This window comes from Erpetoichthys calabaricus, chromosome 7 (assembly GCF_900747795.2).
Source record: "Erpetoichthys calabaricus chromosome 7, fErpCal1.3, whole genome shotgun sequence".
NCBI classification, from domain to species: Eukaryota; Metazoa; Chordata; class Cladistia; order Polypteriformes; family Polypteridae; genus Erpetoichthys; species Erpetoichthys calabaricus.
The window spans coordinates 108,543,088-108,566,064 of record NC_041400.2 but is presented as its reverse complement, the minus strand read 5'-3'; the positions used below and the strand labels follow the sequence as shown (position 1 = coordinate 108,566,064).

General features: G+C 37.1%; 1 protein-coding gene across 2 annotated transcripts in view; it reads left to right on the top strand.

The window, feature by feature from the left end:
- The window catches only part of sncaip (synuclein, alpha interacting protein), a 250,325-nt gene extending 229,890 nt beyond the window's left edge, over positions 1 to 20,435 (top strand). The window contains exons 10-13 of one of the 2 annotated variants that reach the window (XM_028805251.2): positions 2,542 to 2,634; positions 5,599 to 6,667; positions 7,196 to 7,272; positions 19,446 to 20,435. In XM_028805251.2, coding sequence (XP_028661084.2) covers positions 2,542 to 2,634; positions 5,599 to 6,667; positions 7,196 to 7,272; positions 19,446 to 19,527 — 1,321 coding nt within the window. In that variant the 3' untranslated portion in view covers positions 19,528 to 20,435. The remainder of the gene's footprint in view (positions 1 to 2,541; positions 2,635 to 5,598; positions 6,668 to 7,195; positions 7,273 to 19,445) is intronic. The other variant, XM_028805252.2, reaches the window with a different exon arrangement.
- Positions 20,436 to 22,977: the final 2,542 nt, after the last annotated feature.

The window sequence follows — 22,977 nt, the reverse complement described above, 5'->3', positions numbered from 1 at the left end:
GAGTAAAACGACATTACCTCCTATTTTTTTTTTTACGATCTCTGAGATCTTGCTTTTTTCGGTTCAAGGCTTCATAAGCTCTTTTATGTTGTATGGTGTACTTATCCCAAACCATCATCTTTGAATGTTGCAAGACTTTCGCCTTGTATGTAGATTGGGGTAATTACATTCATTGCATTCCTAGTGTGAATCACAATCTGATTGTATGGGTGGTTACCTGGCACTGTAGGGTTGCCACCCGTCCTTTAAAATACGGAATCGTGGCGCGTTTGAGAATGAAATTGCGCGTCCCGTTTTGAATCAATACTGGACGGGATTTATCCCGTATTTTTTTTATCATTTTTTTTTTAAAGCAGCGTCTCATGCAAATCATCCCACACGCATTTTATGAAGATGCCTCCTTTCCTACTTTTGATTGGGTAATACTTGATGTCATCGTTAGTTTGATTGGTGTTTTTAACTGTCCAGTGAGGAGGGCGTGTCTTTTAAGTACAGTCTGCAAAGTGTTGGCACTGAGATGTGGCGTCAGCGCCATAGTTGAAGCCCCTAACGTTGCGGTCAGCAAGTCGGCTAACATCCGCCATGTGCCGTCTTTCAGTTGCGAGAAGCAGATCATAGAATGGTTGAAACTGTTGCCCCTAACGTTGCGCCACGGCGTGTGGTTCGTTTATACCTCGTGTCTTCTCATTAAACTTTTATCTTGCGAATATGTTATTGCAATCCGCAGCGGGAGCGTTTGTATAAACTTAATTTAAACTTACGTTTTACACCGTGCTTTGTTTCCCTTATGAACATGCTTGTATGCTTAACTCGCTCCGTTCTCAATTGTTTAATTAATTTTTTGCTCTTCGCTGTTTGCGGCTTTTCCTCCATTTCCCCCCACTTCGTTCTTTTATCTCGCGAATATGTTATTGCAATCCTTAACGGGAGCGTTTCAATAAACTGATTGAAAATAGTTTTGCATTTACCTTTTTAGTAAAAGGCGAGCTTTTAAGCCTGAGAAATCACCCCGTAAATGCACACGTTTAATTGGACATGTGTTAATATGTATGGTTACACAGTATTAAAAGACAGTGAACAACGTCAGTTACCTTTGTTCCCGCGTTTGATAAAAGGTGAGCTTTTAAGCCTGAGAAATCACCCCGTAAATGCACACGTTTAATTGCACATGTGTTAATATGTATGCTTACACAGTATTAAAAGACAGTCAAAAATTAACGTCATTTACCTTCGTTCCCGCGTGCGACTCGTGCTGTAAATCTCTTCCTTGGTTTTAGTTCACGTGATTACGTAGGAGGCGTGATGACGCGATACGTGACTCCGCCTCCTCCATTACAGTGTATGGACAAAAAATATGTTCCAGTTATGACCATTACGCTTTGAATTTCGAAATGAAACCTGCCTAACTTTTGTAAGTAAGCTGTAAGGAATGAGCCTGCCAAATTTCAGCCTTCCACCTACACGGGAAGTTGGAGAATTAGTGATGAGTGAGTCAGTCAGTCAGTAAGTGAGTGAGTGAGTGAGTCAGTGAGGGCTTTGCCTTTTATTAGTATAGATAATAAATTAATATTAATAATATACATATACAAATAAACAAAAATATAAACGTATATATTGCATTTTACGGTGAACGCAGAGTAGGCTAAGCACACCTTATTTGAATAAAGTTCTATTTTGGCCCCTATAGTAGGTGTTTTTTTTATTATTTTATTTTTACTTCCGTAATATTTGGGGGAGGGGGCACAAAAGTAAATTTCTGCTTAGGGCACCCATTTGACCAGCAGCGGCCCTGTTCTCATGCCTGCTTCATCCAGTTGACAGTCGTGGGAGGCTGGACCCCAAGGCAGGAGCCATCCCAAGGCATAGCACCAGCCATTCTCTCACACACCCACACTTACTTGGCGTCAGCTTGGATTTGCCAACAAACCAAAAATGCACATCTTTGGAGATGTCTTTCTTTAGCAATTAAACATTTTGCTTTTGACCATATTAAATAAATATTTTAGTTCGCAGCAAATATTGAGTTTTTTATTGTAAAGTTTTGGTAAGTTTTAAAAAATGATTTTGAAAATTAGAATCATCACTGATTGTTTTGTGATATTGTTGTAAATGTCTCTTTTATGTCAATTTTATTAATTGCTTATATTAACATTGTTGATTATTTAATTTCTTTATGTCTAAGCATCTTATGTGGCATGTGTTTGGTGGGTGGTCCCCCATGAGGCGGGGCTGCCTGCCCATCATCATCAAGGGACTGCCCTGTGCTTTATAAAGGCTAAGGATAACCTACAGTCCCTTGCGGTTCATTGTGAATGCGCTCGTGGTGGTGTGTTTCCCTATGATTATTCTGTGCTTTTGTGAATTTTATGGGTTTTGAACCCATTGCTATTTGGATTGCCTCTTTGAAATCTTTGACTTCTGTGCCTTCTGTATTTTTGTGCTGCAGAGCATTTTTTGAATAATTTAATCTTTTTATTTATAAGATTCTTTGTTGCCCTTTTTGTATGACTAGTTTATACAGCTGTTCTCAATTCTTTGCAGACATGCTGCTGAACGAGTTACACTACAACGTCAGCTTCAGCAGTTACTGGAAACACAACGTATGGAAGAGGGAACACCCAATGGTTCACCTTGGTATGTGCTTTATTTTAAGTTGTTGCTTTTTCAAGATCGGTAATCAATATGAAGTAGTTGTCTTTGGTGCTTGAAACACTGAAGTATTCCATACAACAGTTGATCAAATTGACCAATATTATGAAATTATTTTGATATGTTTATAAAAATATCCAGTGCTGCAGATGATATACTATATTTTGTTCACTAATACCAAAGAATTCTAAGGTAACTTAATGCTGAGTTTTATCTTCTTTAGAAATATAATAAATTCAGTACCAGAACTCAATGTACTTATTTAGTTCTCTTCCTGAAATGAAGACCAATTTTGATGTTATGGATAACCAGAAATATAAAAAACATTAAGTATTATGTCAAAGTAAAAATTAAAGATTGTTCCTGGTCAAAAAGCAAAAAAAAAAGTCCTGGCTATCTGAAAATCTTTTCTCTAAATAATCACTATCCAAAAATTTATAATTCCTTTCAAAATAACCATACACTTGGACGAATAGAATACCACTCTACTATCTTACATACTGAATATGCAATGACATTAGCTATGAAAATTTTATGCAAATTGGAAGTGATTGCACCAAACATCTACAACATGATGACATCACTGAGATAATGATATAATTAAATATCTTTTGAAAAAAATAAATGTTCCCATGAAAATTGAATCAGCAATGACTTAATGTAAGAAAAAAACAACAGTCCTAGAAAAATCACTATATTTGCAACCCTGACCCTTAACCTTTCTCTTAAATGGACAAGCTATAGCTCAGACACTTGCCCATGGTGGGATAAAGGAGCAGTTGCTGGCTTAGGGAAATATTGGTCTATAGCCTGTGATTTCCCATTTTCCATCTCTACTTTTGTCCCTTTATTGCCCCTTCTGGTGATCTGTTCACATTGTCACTGCACCTGCCCCTAGGGACTATTACAGCACGGGTATCAAACTAAATTCTGGAGGGCTGCAGTGGCTGTAGGTAGTTAGTTAATTAGTAACCAGTTACTGATGCTAATTTAACAGATACCTTTTGCCTTCATTATAATTGACTTTCCTGTTTATTGTATCTTTTCCCCTAAACCAGCAGCTAAACAATAAAAGATGCAAAGTAAGCTAACAAATGATTGACTAACTTAGGGTTCTCAAACAGTCCTGGAGTTCCACCAGTTTCACTGCAACTAATTTCCTATTTAGATACTGTTGAAACACGTAATTTAATTTCATTACTTGTTAGTATGGTTATTCTGCCATGTCAGTCATTCCATTTCTAATTTTCTGAGATTTCTATGCAAATTATTTGCAGACCACAGCAGATCAACCTTTCTTAGATCTTCACTTTTTTTTCTTTTCAAGTATTTTATTGAGACCAATGGAATGTAATTAGCCTGAGCAGCTACTTTATTGGCTCAGCAGGGTGGCACGGTGGTAGCCCTGCTGTCTTGCAGTGCGGAGACTGGAGTTTGCATCTCAGAAAATGCCTGTGTGGAGTTTGCATGTTTTTCCTGTGTTTGTGCGGGTTTCCTCTAGGTGGTCCAGCTTCCTCCCAACTGTCCAAAGAAATGCAGGTTAGGTGAATTGATGATGCTAAACTGGCTGTGCTGTGTTGGTGGATGTGGGTGTGTTTGCCCTGCAATAGACTGGCACCCTGTCCAGGGTTTTTTCCTGCCTTAAACCCTATTCTACCTGGGATAGGCTCCAGCACCCCCAGACATGGGTTTGAATTAAACAGGCTAGAAAATTGCATGGCATCTATTGCTTTACTTTTCACCTCATTGCTGTTTGGCTGATGGTTAAAAAAATGAAACAATTAAAATGCATGTCAAATACGATCAAGGCAACATAGTACCTAACATACATTAGTAATTATTTTATAATGGAAAAAGTGGCTGGAATGAAAACTTGCAGCTACAGTAGCCCTACAGCAACCAAGTTTGATACCCATGAGTACTGTCCCACATAACAGCAGTATCATGGAACCTACCATCCCTGACAAGCCACTCTTTACAGAATAAATCATTAAATATTTTCCAAATTGTATATATTTGCTGTATTTACTTGTTTGACACAAACATTTTGTAAAACTTATGAGTGATGGTTGACAGAGCTGCATTGCCACCCTGGAATGTTTGCCCTCAGATTCACATCTTTGCTTAAGTCCATACCTGTGGATTTCTTTCATAGACTCCAAGGATATTTCATTTATTACTGACTACATCAAATTATGAAGAGAATGTCAGATTTTTTGACATCAATAGCTGCAGTTCAAACCATCTTAGGAATATGCAAACTGAAAGAGCAGAAGTCAAATAACCTCATTAATTTGCATTTTAATTAGCCTGGACTTCATCCAGGTCATGGATTAGACTCCTGCACCATTAAACAGATTATATTGGTGGAAAAAAATTAAACAGATGGAGGAACAGTCAAGAGACAATACAAGAGTATGTAGTCTGCCCAGCTCTATACTTTACAATCTATATAAGAGTCTGTGCTCTGCACAGTACTGGTACTTTATGGTAGCAAAAGTCTCTTCGAAAAACAAAGATTCACACATTATACCTATTTTGGGAAAATATATGTATATTTTCTGAGCTATATTTGCAAAATAAATGTAGAGATACTACTGTATTGTTTTTCATTGCCTCTCAACTGAATGCCTAACTGGCTCCATGGGTTCAGAAGCTTTTTTTTTGCTTCAACAGTCTAATGATCCTTAAAAATATATATCTGTTTATTTAAAGAAAACAACCCTATTCCTTATCATTACAATCACTAAGAAGATGCAACGAGGTTATTGTAAATAAATAAATGAAGGATACATGTGCATCTCTTAATGGAAGATTGGCATAACTGCAATTAATTTCCACAGACAAAGAGAGGGTAGTGATTTACAAAAGTATTTATTCATTCATTGGTATATTTTGCTTTGGAAAAACAATTCTAAATTCTATTTTTTTTTTTTTTTTGTTTCTTAGTTCACCTTTATCACCTTCAGCTACCAGACCTCAAGTGCCCTTTTCTCCTGAACAGAATGCTCCCGAGTCAGGGAACTCAGCACTGCCAAGAAGTTGCATCAGCAGTCTGGTCAATAGACGACTGATAAAACAGAAAGAGGAGGACGCTGATAAAATCTTGCGCCAGCTGCTTGGAAAAGAGATTGTGGATAATGTCTGCACTCAAGAAAAGCTATCTTTAGAGTTTCAAGATAGGCAAAAAGAGGGGGTTGGAGCTGGTCCCAGAATATTAAGAAGGATGCCAGCAGAAAAAAGAGAACTCAAGATTGCCAGGCTGAGGCAGATTATGCAGAGGTCACTTAGTGAGTCAGACACGGACAACTACAATTCAGAAGAGCAGAAGAACACTCCAACAAAGAGAGCAGACAAACCTCGGCCACAACCGATTGTAGAAAATGTGGAATCTGCTGAGAGTTTACACTTAATGATAAGAAAGCACACAACAAATTCTGGAAAAAGATATGCCTTTGCTACTGGATTGTCAAAGTCCATGGATGGACAAAGTCCATCGCCTACTTCTGAAAGTAGTGACCCTGATTTTGAGTTGCTGTACCAAAGTGGAAGCCTACCTAGAACCTGTGCTACTGGTGAAGTACCTCCATCAGATGGGCAAAAGAGTACCACAAGTCCAAAAAGTGCCCTCAAATCACCATCTTCAAAACGCAGGACTTCTCAAAACTTGAAACTTAGGGTAACCTTTGAAGAACCCGTTGTGCACATTGAGCAAACTGAAGGTGACTCAAACAGTAACAAAAATAAAGAGAGTGAGAAAAATGCATCCAGAACTTCAGGCAGCGAATCTGGTGACTCCTGGAAAAGGCCTTTCGGAACATTCCGATCCATCATGGAGTCACTGAGTGGAAACCAGAACAATAACAACAATAACAATAATAATCATAGTAATAATAATTACCAGGCAGCTAATATCATGAAGACCTCCGCTTCTGGTTTACTTGCTCATCACATAGGAAGGAAAGTCACCGACTCAAAAGCAAACCAAATTACACCACTAAAATTAAAGAACAAGACAGTGAGTGCAGTATAGTTTTGATATGAAATCCCAAAATGCACAATATGTTCTATATCTTTTTTTGAAACAAATACTGTAAATTTGTCTTGTACTTCTTTCATTTTTTTACAATAGCAGTGTTTTTAATACCTTAATTTACATTAAAGGACATCACTTAGAATGCCTGCTGTTTAAAAGAATATATAGATAAGTATTTAAATGTGATACTGTTAGGTATAAATTAACTCATTCAGTTAGCAAAATGTGTCATCCTACTGAAAATTCTGCATTTCAGGACCTGTCATGCAGCTTCTCAGAGATTTAATGCAAGCTACAGTTATCTAATTTGAATGACCTGCTTCGCGTGGAAATGCTTATGTATGCAGTTAGCTCAAGTTTTATAAAAATGACGACAGGCTGTGTTTAAAATGCTGTTGGCTGTTATGATCTGCTTGATGAGAAAATTACTTAATGGTTGCATGTCTTGAATACTTGCCTGATAAAAGACAATACTTGCTTAAAAATACATTTGCACTGCACTTCTTTTAGGAGCCTTGCCTCTTCAGTTCCATGCACCCATCTTGCCTGATGATTACTGATGGCCTTGAAAGTATATACAATGCATGGTATGTGCTTGGGAAAGGTGTATATCTAAGAAACATTTTTCTTTCACTGCTGTGGAAATTCTGCTATAATAAACAAAACTAACTTCAACTGCATGAAAAGAATAATTGCATGCATTAAAACAAAAGCAAAAAGCAGGATGTAATACTATCTATCTATCTATCTATCTATCTATCTATCTATCTATCTATCTATCTATCTATCTATCTATCTATCTATCTATCTATCGTATCATGGGTTAAGATTTCACAAATTAACTACTGTTGTGGGGAGCTCCTTTTGGTAAAATTATGTCGTTCTTTAGTACCTTTTTTATTATTTCCCAGTCTCTCTCTCCCTCTCAGGGGACATTTTAAGCTCTGATAGTAAGTTCCATGTGTCCCTTTTATGGGACAAACATAGGGGTGTGGCCTAGTGCTCAAAGGTTGTAGCTTCTGCTTGGGGTAAAAAAAGAGACGTGCCATTAAGACGTCAGCCATGTGGTTCTACCTTTTTATTGTCCCATTTTAATGGTTCCCTACGACAAAGTATTTGTGATCACTTCAATGTCTAGTGTGCTTCCATGAACGTTTCTGTCTATGCACACATACATATAGTACATACATACATACATATAGTATATTTTGCCAGACCACATACCGCTGCTTTTATGTTTTGTGATAATTCTTGGACTTTTTGTTTTGATGACTAAGCTTACTTAGTTATGGAGCATTATTTAACTAAAGGTACATAACTGATAGCCACAGAATGAGGTCTTTATCTCTTCCACTAAGGTAACAAGTTAATTCCTTTTCTAGGATGGTAACAAGGTTGGCATTATCTTCAAGCTGGACTTTGTCCTGGGTCATTTCTATTTAAAAGGTGAAGATGGTTGACATACCCCACTGCCTCACAACCAATTGGAATGTCTATTCTTTGAGGACAGAATAGGCAAGAAAAACTGAGCACACAGATGCACTGTTTGAAATCCTCGTTTAGTTAAAAGTAGTCCTTTTTTCTAAAACACACTGGTTACTTCCCCTAGCTCTACAGTATACAGTATATTGTTTAAATGATTCTATGTATTTAATAGAAAGAGAAGTAGTTTAGTAAGAATTAGCTAATGTATGAAAGTAAGCAAGCCTTTAAATTAATTGAGATGGTTCATCCTTTATCGGCTATGACATTTCCTAGTGATACTAATCACTTGCTAATAACTAAATACCATTTTTTCTCATTACTTTTCACAAAACATGTGGCTTCAATGTTTTTGGCTGTCTTGTAACACGTTACTCTGGGTCTTAACACAACATTCTGCACACTGACTTGGCTACTGCAAAACACCAGCATCTTCTACATAACCCAGTTTTGATTAATTTGCTTTAACATTTATGTGCATTGTCATGAGTGACTTCTCATGAACATGGAGGACATGATATTTCCTCCTAAATGTTTTCGTAGGAATTCAATTATAGTACTAGTGGTAACAGAGGTAGTATTAGTAGTAGTAGTAGGTAGAAGTACAGTAGTATTGTCTAATAGTGAACTGAACTGATTTTCAGAAAAGGCAACCACAGATCATGATTCCCATTTCTATTCTTTTAAAATTATTTTGTAGATACACAATGAAAGATTTTTGTCAAATGTGGCATTTCTTCATTTTAGTCCTGTTTGTAGAGAGATACCATTATTCTAAAGTTCAACGGGATTTTCCAGACAGTCTTTTGCAAATGTAATGCCATCAGCAAATTTCTTTCCTGAAGGAAAATATTTTCTGTTAGCTTAGATAAGTTTCAGACCCACTTTCCTAAAGGTGTGAGGCAAAAAATTTATAATTTTGCTTCTGTAATATTTGCACTGAATAACTAGGAGGTCATTAAATGTTTTTGCACTTTTTTTGGATTAATTTGACCATGACAAGTTTATGGGTTGACTTCTGCTATACAGTGCTAAAATTATTCTGATTAGATAAACTTGCTGAAAAATTGAACCTGCAAAAATCCAATAGGCATAAAAACACATTAATGTAATTATGAGTTTGTGCATACAAATACTCATAGCAAAGTAAAAATGGAAACCTGATATCAGTCAGGAACAGTGACCTCTGCGGAAGTAACCCCCGAGGAAGGAATAGTTCAATCAATCAGTCTTTTTTAGTCACAGATGAGTACATGGATTCTACGTTGCAAGGCAGAAGAGCAAAGTTCTGCTTTTACAGTCGGCTTTTTATATTTTCTCCCTCCTCCTTCACCTTACTTATAAAAAAGCATAATATCGTTTACCTATGCATTACATTTTAAATTGCACAAAATGGCCAACCGTTTTTGTTTTGTGCACGTTGCAGATGGGGCCCTAAAGAAGGAAAAGTCATCTTTCCTGTGTCTAACAGACACATTCTATCTAAGAAGCTGTCCTAGTTCTGCTTATTGCAACCTGTCTTATGACAGATGCCTGTATAAATAACCTGCCATTATGACAAAACAGCTTTTAACCCTTGGTAGCTTGCAAGCAGTTAAATTTTCTTTCACACCACCCAAATATGGAATCATGACATTCTTGGCTAACGTAATGTTGATTGAGCCACAAGATCTTCTTGGCGATATGTTGCATCAATGCGAGTTTTAGGCCCAATTCACACCTACGTGTACAGAGAGATGCATGTCAATGCATGTACGTTTTCCATGAGTTTTTTTTTCATTCACAGTTTTGCACATATTTATCTGCAATTTCTACATGCATCTGCCTAAGTAAATAAGAGTTTCTAATGAAAAACAAATTACCACAATTATTTCCTGATATGTGTACACATATTGTTGAGCCTTGTGACATTTGTTGTGTTAGTCCGACAGTACAATTCCCTACATTATTATTTATAATGGTGGTAGTAGTAATCCTGAAGACGTGTCTGAGACAGAGATGATATTGGACACATTTCCTCTGTGGCACTTGGAGTGTGCATGGTCTCAGCCATATCTGCAGTAGTAATACAGTCAATGCTGTGTTTTTGTGTTTCTACATGTAGATAAAATATGTGGCGTGTCACATTTTTTAAAAACACATTGCATTTCTCTGTGGTGATATGAACAGGGGTTGTAGAGTACTATTGATTTTAATGGTGGGCTGCAGATATGCAGCTAAGGAAATAATGCAGCAAAATGCAGAAATGTGAACATTCCCAAAGGGCATATTGAGAAATCATTAGTATACACAACATGGAAAACATTAAGTCCATGTGAGAAGTCAGATTATTCTTCCAGTGTCCTTATGGGTTATCCTCTGGGATCTCTTCATTATAAAGACCTACAAATTACATTAACTAATGACTCTGCATTAGCCAGTATGACTGATTATGAATGAACGTCCTCCTCAGTGGATGGGCACCATTTCCTAGATTAGTTCTTGGCTTGTGACCATGGTTAATTCGGAATAATTGGCTGTTGGAAACAAATTTATAGTTCACTATTTTCCACTAACATGTACTGTATATCTGTAAATCTGAACCAGTCAGGCTCTAAACAAAAAAAAATGTTTTATTAGTTAGAACAGACGCCTTGGCCTCTTCATTGTTTACATGACCACTAAGGAGAAAGTACTTAATTTTTAAATGTAGTATTAAAAAAAGGTGAGTATTGAGGCAATTATTTTTTATTGTTCAAACCATCTAATCAGTCATAAACAATAACATAGCAGACTTTATGACATTACACTTTTATAGATCAGTACTTTTCAAATAATTCCCTCCAATTTTTTGGTTTACCTTTTGGATTGGTTTAAATACATTTGTACTAAAATTGGTCCATGGCAGAAGAGATGATTTGGAAAAAAAAAAACATTTTATTTTCAAAGTGTTTATTTTCAAAATGCTTTCCAGAGTGATGTTTTTTGCATGAAAATTTTGGTAGGACCATACAAGGATTTTCCTATATGTGTTATGAATTCTCTCACATAAACATTAACCTATCTAACTGACAATATCTGTACCTGTTTTGCTAATGGCTAACAAGCACATTAATGCACCCTTCATGTCACAAAAAATCAATCAAACAGTGGAATGCTGGTGAGTGGCCTGTCTTGATTAGCAGCAGATCATTCTGATGCCCTCTGACACTGTCATCTTCTGACAAAATACAGCAATTAAGTTTAAAATTGAGAGCCTTGCAACTGCTGATTAGTAAAATCTTTTGGCTAAAACGTGCCTAAATTGAAACAGCAACACTTTCAAATCAAGTAATTTACAGTTGAAAAAGGGCAAGCCATAATAACATGGAAAGAGCAAGTAGACTACACACACTGCACAACTCAAATGGCACTTCACATGTCAGGGAGCAGCTACCTACCATGAGGTCAGGTGTTTGCTGGTCATCAAACAGTTATTTTCTATGTGGAGTACATACCTGTTATTTCCACACCAGGATTCTGTGCTTCTTTAAAACAGGAGAAGGATACTGAGAGCTTCCTTTCCTTGCGCACAAATAGGCTTTCTTGGTGGATTTTCCAAATTTAACGCAGTCCTCCTTAGCAGTTGGTGAAAATTAAAATGCAGCGTAATGTCTTGTGAACAATGTATTCTTGATCTTGATCTCTTTTCTTTTTTTCTTTTTAAATTAATGTGGCCACCTTCAAAAGAGCAAATAGCATTGAACTTTTCATACGTCTTCACTGACATGTGCCACACATGGCCTCAACTGTGAACATTTCAAACCAGAGGTGCATAGGCACAGTTAAAAAAAAATGAATACAGCCAATGACCTTCAAGCCCTGTCGCTAAGCTGAAAAATTCAAGTCGTAAATGTGCACACACCTAAGGGTATGAAGAACACTGCAGGGCCAATTAGTCCAGTCCCTAATCCAGAAATGCAGTACCCGGAGTAAAGACAGGATCACATCTGAGTTTCACAAAAAGCATTTTTCACAAGAAGCAGTATTTTTCTCAATTAGTAATAAGCCTCAGAATATGATAGAAAATTGGAAAAAAAATAGTTAAGAAAATAAAACTGAGGATTGTTTAAAACGTTTTAATAACATGTTACATTATTGAAGGAAGCTTATTAATTATTTTGTCAGGCTCTGCCCATTGGCCCTTTGATAAGATTTAAGATGCAATAGAATGAACTTTCATTTACTAAACGAATGTTATGAAATTTTTATTTGAATTCATAGTTGTGAATGTCAAAGTGATGTTAGATTTCATTTAACAAGAATTTATTTTCTTGTTGTATTTATTTCATTTTAAATAATTATTTGCATGGATTTTAGTCTCAGCAATTATGTTAATAAATTAATATTTAATTGTATTACGTAATACCTCTTCGATCGCGGGGGTTGTGTTCCAGAACCCCCTGCGAAAGGTGAAAATCCGTGAAGTAGAAACCATATGTTTATATGGTTATTTTTATATTGTCATGCTTGGGTCACAGATTTGCACAGAAACACAGGAGGTTGTAGAGAGACAGGAACGTTATTCAAACACTGCAAACAAACATTTGTCTCTTTTTCAAAAGTTTAAACTGTGCTCCATGACAAGACAGAGATGACAGTTCCGTCTCACAATTAAAAGAATGCAAACATATCTTCCTCTTCAAAGGAGTGCTTGTCAGGAGCAGAGAATGTCAGAGAGAGAGAGAGAAAAAAGCAAACAATCAAAAATCAATAGGGATGTTTGGCTTTTAAGTATGCGAAGCACCGCCGGACAAAGGAGCTGCAAGGAAGGCAGCAATGTGAAGGTAGTCTTTCAGCATTTTTTAAAGGAGCATCCGTATCCTCCAGGCCAGTGTGTGAACAGCCCCCCTGCTCACACCCCTCCGTCAGGAGCAGAGAATGTCAGAGAGAGTGAGAGAGACAGAGAAAAACAAACAATCAAAAATCAATACGTGCAGTTCAAGCTTTTAAGTATGCGAAGCACCGTGCAGGGAGCATGTCACTTGACAAATCAGCTGCACTGAAGATAATGTGAAGATAATCTTTCAGCATTTTTAGACGAGCATCCGTATCGTCTAGGGGTGCGAACAGCCCCCCTGCTCACACCCCCTCCGTCAGGAGCAGAGAATGTCAGAGCGAGAGAGAGAAAAAAGCAAACAATCAAAAATCAATACGTGCTGTTTGATCTTTTAAGTATGCGAAGCACCGTGCAGGAAGCATATCGCTTGACAAAGTAGCCACATGTAAACCCAGCAAGGAAGAGGGCAATGTGAAGGTAATCTTTCAGCGTTTTTTGAGGAGTGGCCATATCCTCTAGGGGTGCGAACAGCCCCCGTGCTCACAATATATTTGAGGAGTTTCATTTAATACGTAATACGCGCTCTGGTTGGGTAGCTTCTCAGCCATCTGCCAATAGCGTCCCTTGTATGAAATCAACTGGGCAAACCAACTGAGGAACCATGTACCAGAAATTAAAAGACCCATTGTCCGCAGAAATTCGCGAACTAGCAAAAAATCCGCAATATATATTTAAATATGCTTACATATAAAATCCGCGATAGAGTGAAGCCGCGAAAGTCGAAGCGCGATATAGCGAGGGATTACTGTATAGACACTTTTAGCAAACACACATGGTTTATTGGGGATGTGAATGACTGTTAGGGGCCAGAGTCTATCCCTGCAGCTTTGGGAACAAGAAAGGAGAACACAAGTCCATCTTGTGGCCCACTCACACACACCCATCCAATGCTAATGTAGAATCACCAACTAACCTGCTGGTACACTTGGATCAGAGCACCCAGAGAAAGACAGTATCACAAGAATATGAAAACACCACACAGAAAGTAAGAGGATGTAAGATTTGAACTGAGGACATTGAATCTATGATAGATAGATAGATAGATAGATAGATAGATAGATAGATAGATAGATAGATAGATAGATAGATAGATAGATAGATAGATAGATAGATAGATAGATAGACAGATAGATAGCAGTATTCACACTCCACTGTGGTGCCTTACTGCTATGAGTAGAAAAATGATAGTTGACCAATACCTACTAGGATTAGTAGGAATTATTAATATTTGTCACACAATTTTGAATATAAAAAATTTTTCAAATCATGTTAAAACGTAGATCAGTGCTTTAAAAATGCATGTGCATTGCTATTTGTTTACCACAGTCTGTGCGACATGCATTTACTTGGGATGAAGTTAATAACAGTAAATGCCTTGTGTCAGATTTAAAAAATTTAGCAGCTTGGTCTGCCCACAGCATTCCTCCGTGAGAGCCAGATCCCCAAATCTTTAGTTGCAATCCATTTTTAGGATGGCAATTAAAGTCTTGTTGGAAACGCTGTTATGCAATTCAAAAAATTTCCTTTAGATGTTCAGTATATCTTTGTCAACTGGATAACTTTATACATGAGTTTTGCATTAAAAATAATTTGAGTGTTAGTAGTGAAGTGAATTATCAAAAATGTACTTGTATATTTTGTAAAACTATACAGATAGATAGATAGATAGATAGATAGATAGATAGATAGATAGATAGATAGATAGATAGATAGATAGATAGATAGATAGATAGATAGATAGATAGATAGATAGAGTGACGGATGGCCGGGGCACATGCCTGGCCGGGACGCCCCTTCACCACATCTGCCAGGGGGACAAGGGAGGGAAGCCCAGTATCTCCCCCTGGATGCTAGCTGGCAGCCTCCCTGGGTTGCAGCGGTCCCTCGGACTCCCCGGGGATTCATGGGGGTTGGAGTTCTGTGCAGCTCTGTGGGGTTCTGCAGGCGCCACCAGGGGGTGCTGCAACAGGTGGTGCTGGCCCCTTTTGGGCACTGGTTTCGCCTTACCCGGAAGTGCAGCTGGATGTCGGCAATCAACCACCTGGAGCAATAAAAGGAAGCCAACGACCACCACTCAGCGGCCAGAGTCGGGTGGAGGTGGACAAAGCTTGCGGAGAAGTGGTGGTGGAAGAAGGTGTGATTTTGTGGTAGTGCTTGGTGACTGTACTGTGCTTTAGGACTGTGTTGTGGCTGGAGGGATTACGGGGAAGACGTGCCCTTCAGCTGAAGAAAAATAAATAGTTTAGTCGTTTTTACACGTGCCTCCCGTCTGAATCTGTGTCAGGTCGGGCACAATATAGCGCCTTTCTTACAATAGATAGATAGATAGATAGATAGATAGATAGATAGATAGATAGATAGATAGATAGATAGATAGATAGATAGATAGATAGATAGATAGATAGATAGATAGATAGAGTGTACACTGTATATATGAAACATAATGTTCTCAAACACACTTAAACTTAAAAATAGAACTTGAACTGGCAGTATCAAGAAAACTCCCTAGACACCAGTCTAGACCGGGCACTAGTTTCACAGGGCACACTCATGTACACTTAAACAGAGGCCTATTAAGAGTTACAAATTAACTTATGTTGGCTGTCTTTAGAGATGTTTGAAGGAAAACAGATTACCTGGAAGAAACCACAAACAGACGTGGAGAGAATGTTCAAATTCTATACAAAGAGCAATGAGACGAGAGATTTAAACTCAGGATAATGGATTCACAAGACAACAATGCCATTCACTGCACATCCATTCCATCACTATTTATTCATATAATGTTCTGATTCACAATCAGATTGAACTAAAAGCATGTGTGCTTCGATTCTTTAAGCTGTGAAATAAAAACCGTTGCTACTGATTTTTTTTTTAATTCATGTTTATTTCATTATCTTGAACAGTTTTTGCATTATAATTTAATTTACAATGATGCAATCCATGTTCTATATGCATAAAAAAAATCATCCGGAAACTGAGTGCCAAGACCATCAAAAATCTGTGGAATTACAGTGACTCTACATTTTTGTACAGATGGTCAGCAAATAAGAAAACACCTGCAGAGTCCAATGTGGTCTTGTGTTGTCTCAAGACATACTATTGTAATTCAAAATTATTCACACAGTGACTTAACAGCTCCACATTTTGAGGTGGTTATACAAGTGCATCAGGCAGAATGATCTCTATCCATCGCCCATTCTTACAATGATTTATTTAATTTAATTCAGACTGCTTTGCTCCTGGAGTTTCCTGGATGGGACCCAGCACCACATCCCCATCAGCCATGAGCAGGAAATTAAAGTGTTCAGAAAATGAAAGGATTGATTACGTTTGAGAAGATTCAAACTTATTAAATTTAAAGCAGGCATCCTATGCATCTTTTAATACACTACAGTCTACATTATAATTCTGTAAAGTGTATATCAAAAGTCAACTTGTACTTCATATCAGAAGTCTGTGTATTTTTACTTATAAGAATACCTTATAATCAATGATATTTAAATGAAAAACAAAGGGATTGTTTTAAGGTCAAATAATTAAAAGTGAAAGAAAACTTCAAATGCTCTGTTTGAATTAGTTGGTTTGCCATTTAACTAAAAGCCTTGTGAAGACAGGTTTTGTTTTGATCACTGAAATAAGTCTGCTTATATCAATCTACCTGTAGATTGCTATGCTCTTAGTAAACCTAGCATAGCATATATATATATATATACATATATACCTCTATATATATAAAATTCATCTGTCTGTCTATTTGTATGTCTGTCTGCTTTTCACTAGAGAACTACTTAACGGATTTAGATTGGTTTTTTTCTATAATTTGCTTGAACATTTCTGTTGATTTTTTTACTCTTATCGTGCTAAGAGTCATAGTTTGCTTGCGGTACCGATTTATTTGCACGAATCTGAGAGAGACGCAGCGGGCCAAGGGGAGGGGGGGCAGGGCCCTCCTTACTCACGCACCAGCCTCTGGGCGTATCTTACATCTGCTTAGCTAGTGAACAAAAGAACTACTTAATGGATTTAGATCGGGTTTTTTCTAGAATTTGCTTGAACGTTCCGGTTCATTTTGCGACTTCTCTCATCGCGCTAAGAATCATAGTTTGCTTGCAGGAGCGATTTATTTGCACTAATCCAAGACAGATGCTGCAGGCCGAGGGGTGGAGGAAGCGTAATGTTGGGAGCGGGGAGTCGGTCTACCTCTGTGATTTGGAGTGTAACTTGCCTCTGCTTAGCTAGTGATACCTTTTTGTTTATTGATTTTTAAAGTATGACCTGTTTCACTACTACGTGGGCGGAGCCGCAGGGAACAGTAGTATACAGTATATACACAGTATATATATGTATATATATATATATATATATGAATATATAAAGAGAGAGAGAGAGACAGGGAGCAAGAATATTTGTAGAAAAGAACACAAAAGAAAGACATTTAAAGTTCCTACACTACAGGCTACCCTGTTTAATGATTTTTTTAGTGTTTTGTTTGCTTGTTTGTTTGTTAAAATACAACATATTTCAAATGCACCACTCTTTTATAACAGAGCAGTAGGAGGTGGGTTTAGAGGCAGGACATGGACAATGTTGCATGTCCTCAGTATCTTTCCAGCTCTGAGGGTAGAAGCAAAGGATAGCTTGTTGACTTTATCTCATTCACTTCTTAATGTGCATTAATGCGTGTTGTTAAAATTATATTTTAAACTATCAACAAAATGTGTATATTTCTTGGTAACACTTTTGTTTAGGTACTGCAAAAATGCATTTATTACTTATTTATTATTATGTAACAAGACCTTAATATACACTTTTTGGGTTTTCATAACATTTAAGAAGCATCAGTAAAGTGTTTATTCATCTCTGTGATGTGACCTTCTAAGAAAACTTCACTTTGGAGTGGGCTGAGGTGGCCTAACTGAGACACATTTTTCTTGATATTACATATTTAATATAAGACCTGTGAATCCTTAATATTAACAAGTCATTTTACCATTGTGTCAGTATTCCACAATGCACAGAGATGAATAAACAATCTACTGATGTTTATAAGTATTATAAAGACCAAAAGAAACCATTGTTAAGGTCTTGTTACATAAGAGTACAGTAAATGAGAAATATCTGCATCTTATCTTATCTTATATCTATCATATCAGTGCCTAAAGTGTTACTTTTTTATGTTTTATATTTTATAAAGACATGGTTAAAAAATAATATCCTGTTGCTTCGAATGGAAACATGTCTCAGTGGACAATAAACAAATATTTTATTCTGAGATCTAATCTAATGCTAATACAAAATAATTTTAGGATTTATTTAATATGTTAGCTTGAAAATTTGGCATGAATGGTATGTTACAGATACAGAGTTCACTACTTTTATTTTTTTGTGATATAAGGTTTTAGTCAATTGATCTTTACTTCATGACGATTAATGATACAAGACCCATTGTAAGGCAAAAAATATTACAGTATAGTGTTAAAAATACAAACTAAATTAGCACTGTTGACAGAAATAAAAACTACTGAAAGAAACCAAGATGAGCTTGGGTTCAGTTTGTCTGTCCATTAATTTATTAATAAGCCTGCTTAACCCAAACCAGGGTTGTAAGCACCGGATCTTGCCCCAGTAGCACTGGGTATACAGTACATGGTGTGAATCCACTGGATGACACACACGCATCCCCACACACTGAGCAAGTTCTCTGTGGCCAGTTAACCTACCAAGCACATTATTTTTGGTTTCCATTTATGTTTAATCAGTTTTTATCATTTTCTCTGTGTGTTTTAACAAATCTGCAATTATATGTGTACCAGTTCTGTATTTTGTAATTAGTATAATCTGTCCTTGTATTTTAACTGAGAATTGTTCACAGTGCTCTGCACCTGCACTCAATGAACAGCACTATACAAAAATAAGTTGCATTGTATTGTATCTTTGAGATGTAAGAGCAGAACAGTATGGATGTGTACTTCATAAGTTTTAATGCTATAAAAAGCAGATCTATAACTCAAACACACACTGTAACATAAGATTTATGTGTTAAGTGGCCTGACAGCCTTAGAGTGCCTGTATGTGTGAGAGTGCCTTGTATCCCATTCACAGTTGGTTCCTGTTTTGTTCTCAGTGTTACGGATTGCAGCTGCCAGTAATGGAGGCAGCACGTTCAATAGGCTGATGGATTTCAACAAAAAAGTCACAGATCGCTCCAAGCTGTAGCTGGTATGTCAAGCAGAAAAATATGTGCAATAAAAATGCATTTTTCCATTATTTTCATCCAAAGAACAAATAAAGGTGTCTTCTGATTTTGCAGTAAATATTAGGTACATTCTGTACACCACACATAAAAAGAAAAAATGCCCTTGAGGGAATGCTGATTTATTTACTAAAATTGTTTTTCTTTCTTTCTTTTCTCATCAGCACTAATGAGGGGAACAGCTGCTCTCCAAAGAGCACAGTGGACAAAAAAGAAGACTCCGAATTGCACGAGTTTTTTCTCTGAGGTGCCTTGCGAGTTTTCTACGTTATGATTCTGGGACTGTTTTTTTTCATTTAAGTTGAAGACAGCTCCTTTTGGAGAAAGAAGACAGAATTTGAACATATAGCTATACATTTTTTTTAAATAAAAGGCCAGGTGCTTCCATACATCCTCCTGCACTCAAGGAAAATGTTGATTTTTCTAATTCCTTTTACTGTATGTGCTGGCTTTTTCTATTGGATCTGTACAAATTTATGCACTTTTCAGATGCAGCTAAGTTCTTGAAAGTATTTTTAAGTGTATTTTGCAAATAAAATGGTATTGACAGAAGTATGAAGATGCAATTGTTTCTGAAATACTGAGCAACAAAGTGTTTTTGTAATCTTTTAAAAAAATATGCATGCTTTTTTAAAAGAAATCAATCAACTGTTAGGAGTAGGATAGTTTATTTGTTAATTATAAATACACAATTCTTTGGGATGTTAAATCTTCAGGTTACTGTGCTAGTCTGTTGCCTTTTATGCAAACTCATTTTATTCCGAAATGTGAGAAATAGACTTTAATTTTTTAGATCTGCTTACATAGCACTATTTGTTAAAGTTTGAATTATGATGGACTCATTAAGGTGATTTGGATTGTGTTTTTGGTGATACTGTAGTATTCTGTTAATTGGAATCTGAGCCTTTGAAATTAAACATGCAATCTAATGGTGAGTATAGAAGATAATGGCTGATTAACTGCATACATCTTTCTGAACAAAGGCTTGCTGCTTTTGTAATGGAATTACATTTCTGTATTAGAAATGGAAACTGTTTTAAAAATGATCTGTTTTACATTTTTTGTAATAATTATTTTGTACTGTATATCGTAATCATTCAGATACTAAAAATGACAGTGCAATACTAGAAGGAATAAAATTTCTTAAACCAAAATGGCTACCTTATTTTATGGACATCAAGTAAAACTTCATTAGAAAAACAGAACATTTTTGATGAGAACAGCCCAGCAAATCTTGCCAGTCCTATCCGCTTAATTCCTCCAAAATAAAAACGTCTAGTTTTGAAGGTTCTATTAAAATTCTACTATCTACCACACTACTTGGTAACATATTATATGTGTCTATGGTTCCCTGTGTAAAGGATGACTTTGTAATATTTGTGCGAAATTTACCCTTAACAGGTTTCAGTAACAGTCTCGATCCACTGTACAAATTACTTTCAAGATATTGAACATTTTAATTATGTCTCCTCTTAATCTACTTTTGCTTAATCTGAAAAGGCTCAGCTCTTTAAATCTTTCCTCATGACACATCCCCTATACCCCTAGAATCAGCCTAGTCTCTCTTCTCTGGAGCTTTTCTAGCACTGCTATGTCCTTTCTGTAGCTTAAGGACCAAAACTGCATAACCGTCTTGGACTTGTACTCCACGCACCATGCTACATAACCTCACATTCTGTTAACCTTCTTAATGGCTTCTGAACACTGTCTGGAAGTTGATAGCGTAAAGTCCACTACAACTCCTAAAATCTTTCAATGAACAATATTTTCAGTTTTATGACTTCCCATAGTATAATTCAAATTTGAACATTTTTACTGTCTATATGTAATACTTTACATTTATTTATGATAAATGGAATCTGCCTCAAATCTGCTCAAGACTGCATGCCATCCAAGTCCCTTTATAATGATTCAATGGATTCTACATTATCTGCCAATCCAACTGGCCTGGTGTCATTTGCAAACTTAACCATCTTGTTGTTTCTATACCTATATATATATCCATCCATCCATTTTCCAACCCGCTGAATCTGAACGCAGGGTCACGGGGGTCTGCTGGAGCCAATCCCAGCCAAATCAGGGCACAAGGCAGGAACCAATCCTGGGCAGGGTGCCAACCGACCGCAGGACACACACAAACACACCCACACACCAAGCACACACTAGGGCCAATTTAGAGTCGCCAATCCACCTAACCAGCATGTCTTTGGACTGTGGGAGGAAACCGGAGTGCCCGGAGGAAACCCACGCAGACACGGGGAGAACATGCAAACTCCACGCAGGGAGGGCCCGGGAAGCTACCCACTGCGCCACCGTGCCGCCCATATATATATAAAGAATAGCAGCATTCCCAGCACTGACTCCTGCAGGATTCCACTTTTAATATCAGCCAATTCTCATGAGGTTCATCACCCTCTAACCTTCTTCTTCCTGTGTTTAGCCAATTCTGACAAAGCGACGGTTCATCTTTCAGCAGGACAACAACCCTAAGCACACAGCCAAGATATCAAAGGAGTGGCTTCAGGACAACTCTGTGAATGTCCTTGAGTTGCCCAGCCAGAGCCCAGACTTGAATCCGATTGAACATCTCTGGCGAGATCTTAAAATGGCTGTGCACCGACGCTTCCCATCCAACCTGATGGAGCTTGAGAGGTGCTGCAAAGAGGAATGGGCGAAACTGGCCAAGGATAGGTGTGCCAAGCTTGTGGCATCATATTCAAAAAGACTTGAGGCTGTAATTGCTGCCAAAGGTGCATTGACAAAGTATTGAGCAAAGGCTGTGAATACTTATGTACATGTGATTTCTCAGTTTTTTTTATTTTTAATGAATTTGCAAAAACCTCAAGTAAACTTTTTTCATGTTGTCATTATGGGGTGTTGTGTGTAGAATTCTGAGGAAAAAATCCATTTTGGAATAAGGCTGTAACATAACAAAATGTGGAAAAAGTGATGAGCTGTGAATACTTTCCGGATGCACTGTAAATGGGTATATGCCATGATTATGAAAAAGTAGCTACTGATTTAAAGTTACTGAATTTATTTTTTAATTTCATACCACAGAAGGCAACCTCTGTATATGTGCTGCCACCTCAACTATCTGTGCTTGCTCCTTCCTTCATTTCCTCCTTATTCTCTTGCCCTCAATCCAAAAGAAAAAAATAACTAATCTGCCAGCAACCAATCATCTCACGCTGTGAATACTTTCCGGATGCACTGTATATATTGTTCCTAATCTTGGATGCTGTCTCTATTGTTTTGTGGCTGTCCTCACTCCTATTACTTACTCTTGCTCTACTCATTAAGGTATTACTGTTCTTATGCATGGGCTATTCAAGTCTCACTGCCCCTAACCTTGGCTCTAAATGCTTGTTTTTCTTTGTTTCCCTTAATACAGCTTTGTGGGGTCTACACACTGATTCAAGCCTAAGAGCCCTGTTCTTCCTAAGCCCCTGTGATTTTCATTATCACACCTGTCAGAACACAGTAAAATCTATTTTCTGAGTTTTGATATCTTTTCAGTCCTGCAGGTGGCAAAATTCTGTCTATAAATTGTATGTGCCTGAGATGGAATCAGAGATCAATATGACTGGGAGATTTTTGAATTCAATATTGAAGGCATTCATTATAAGCACATTATCTTGGAGCAGGATATGTTGTGTGGTATAGACATTTAGAGTTTAATTCATCTAAATTTCA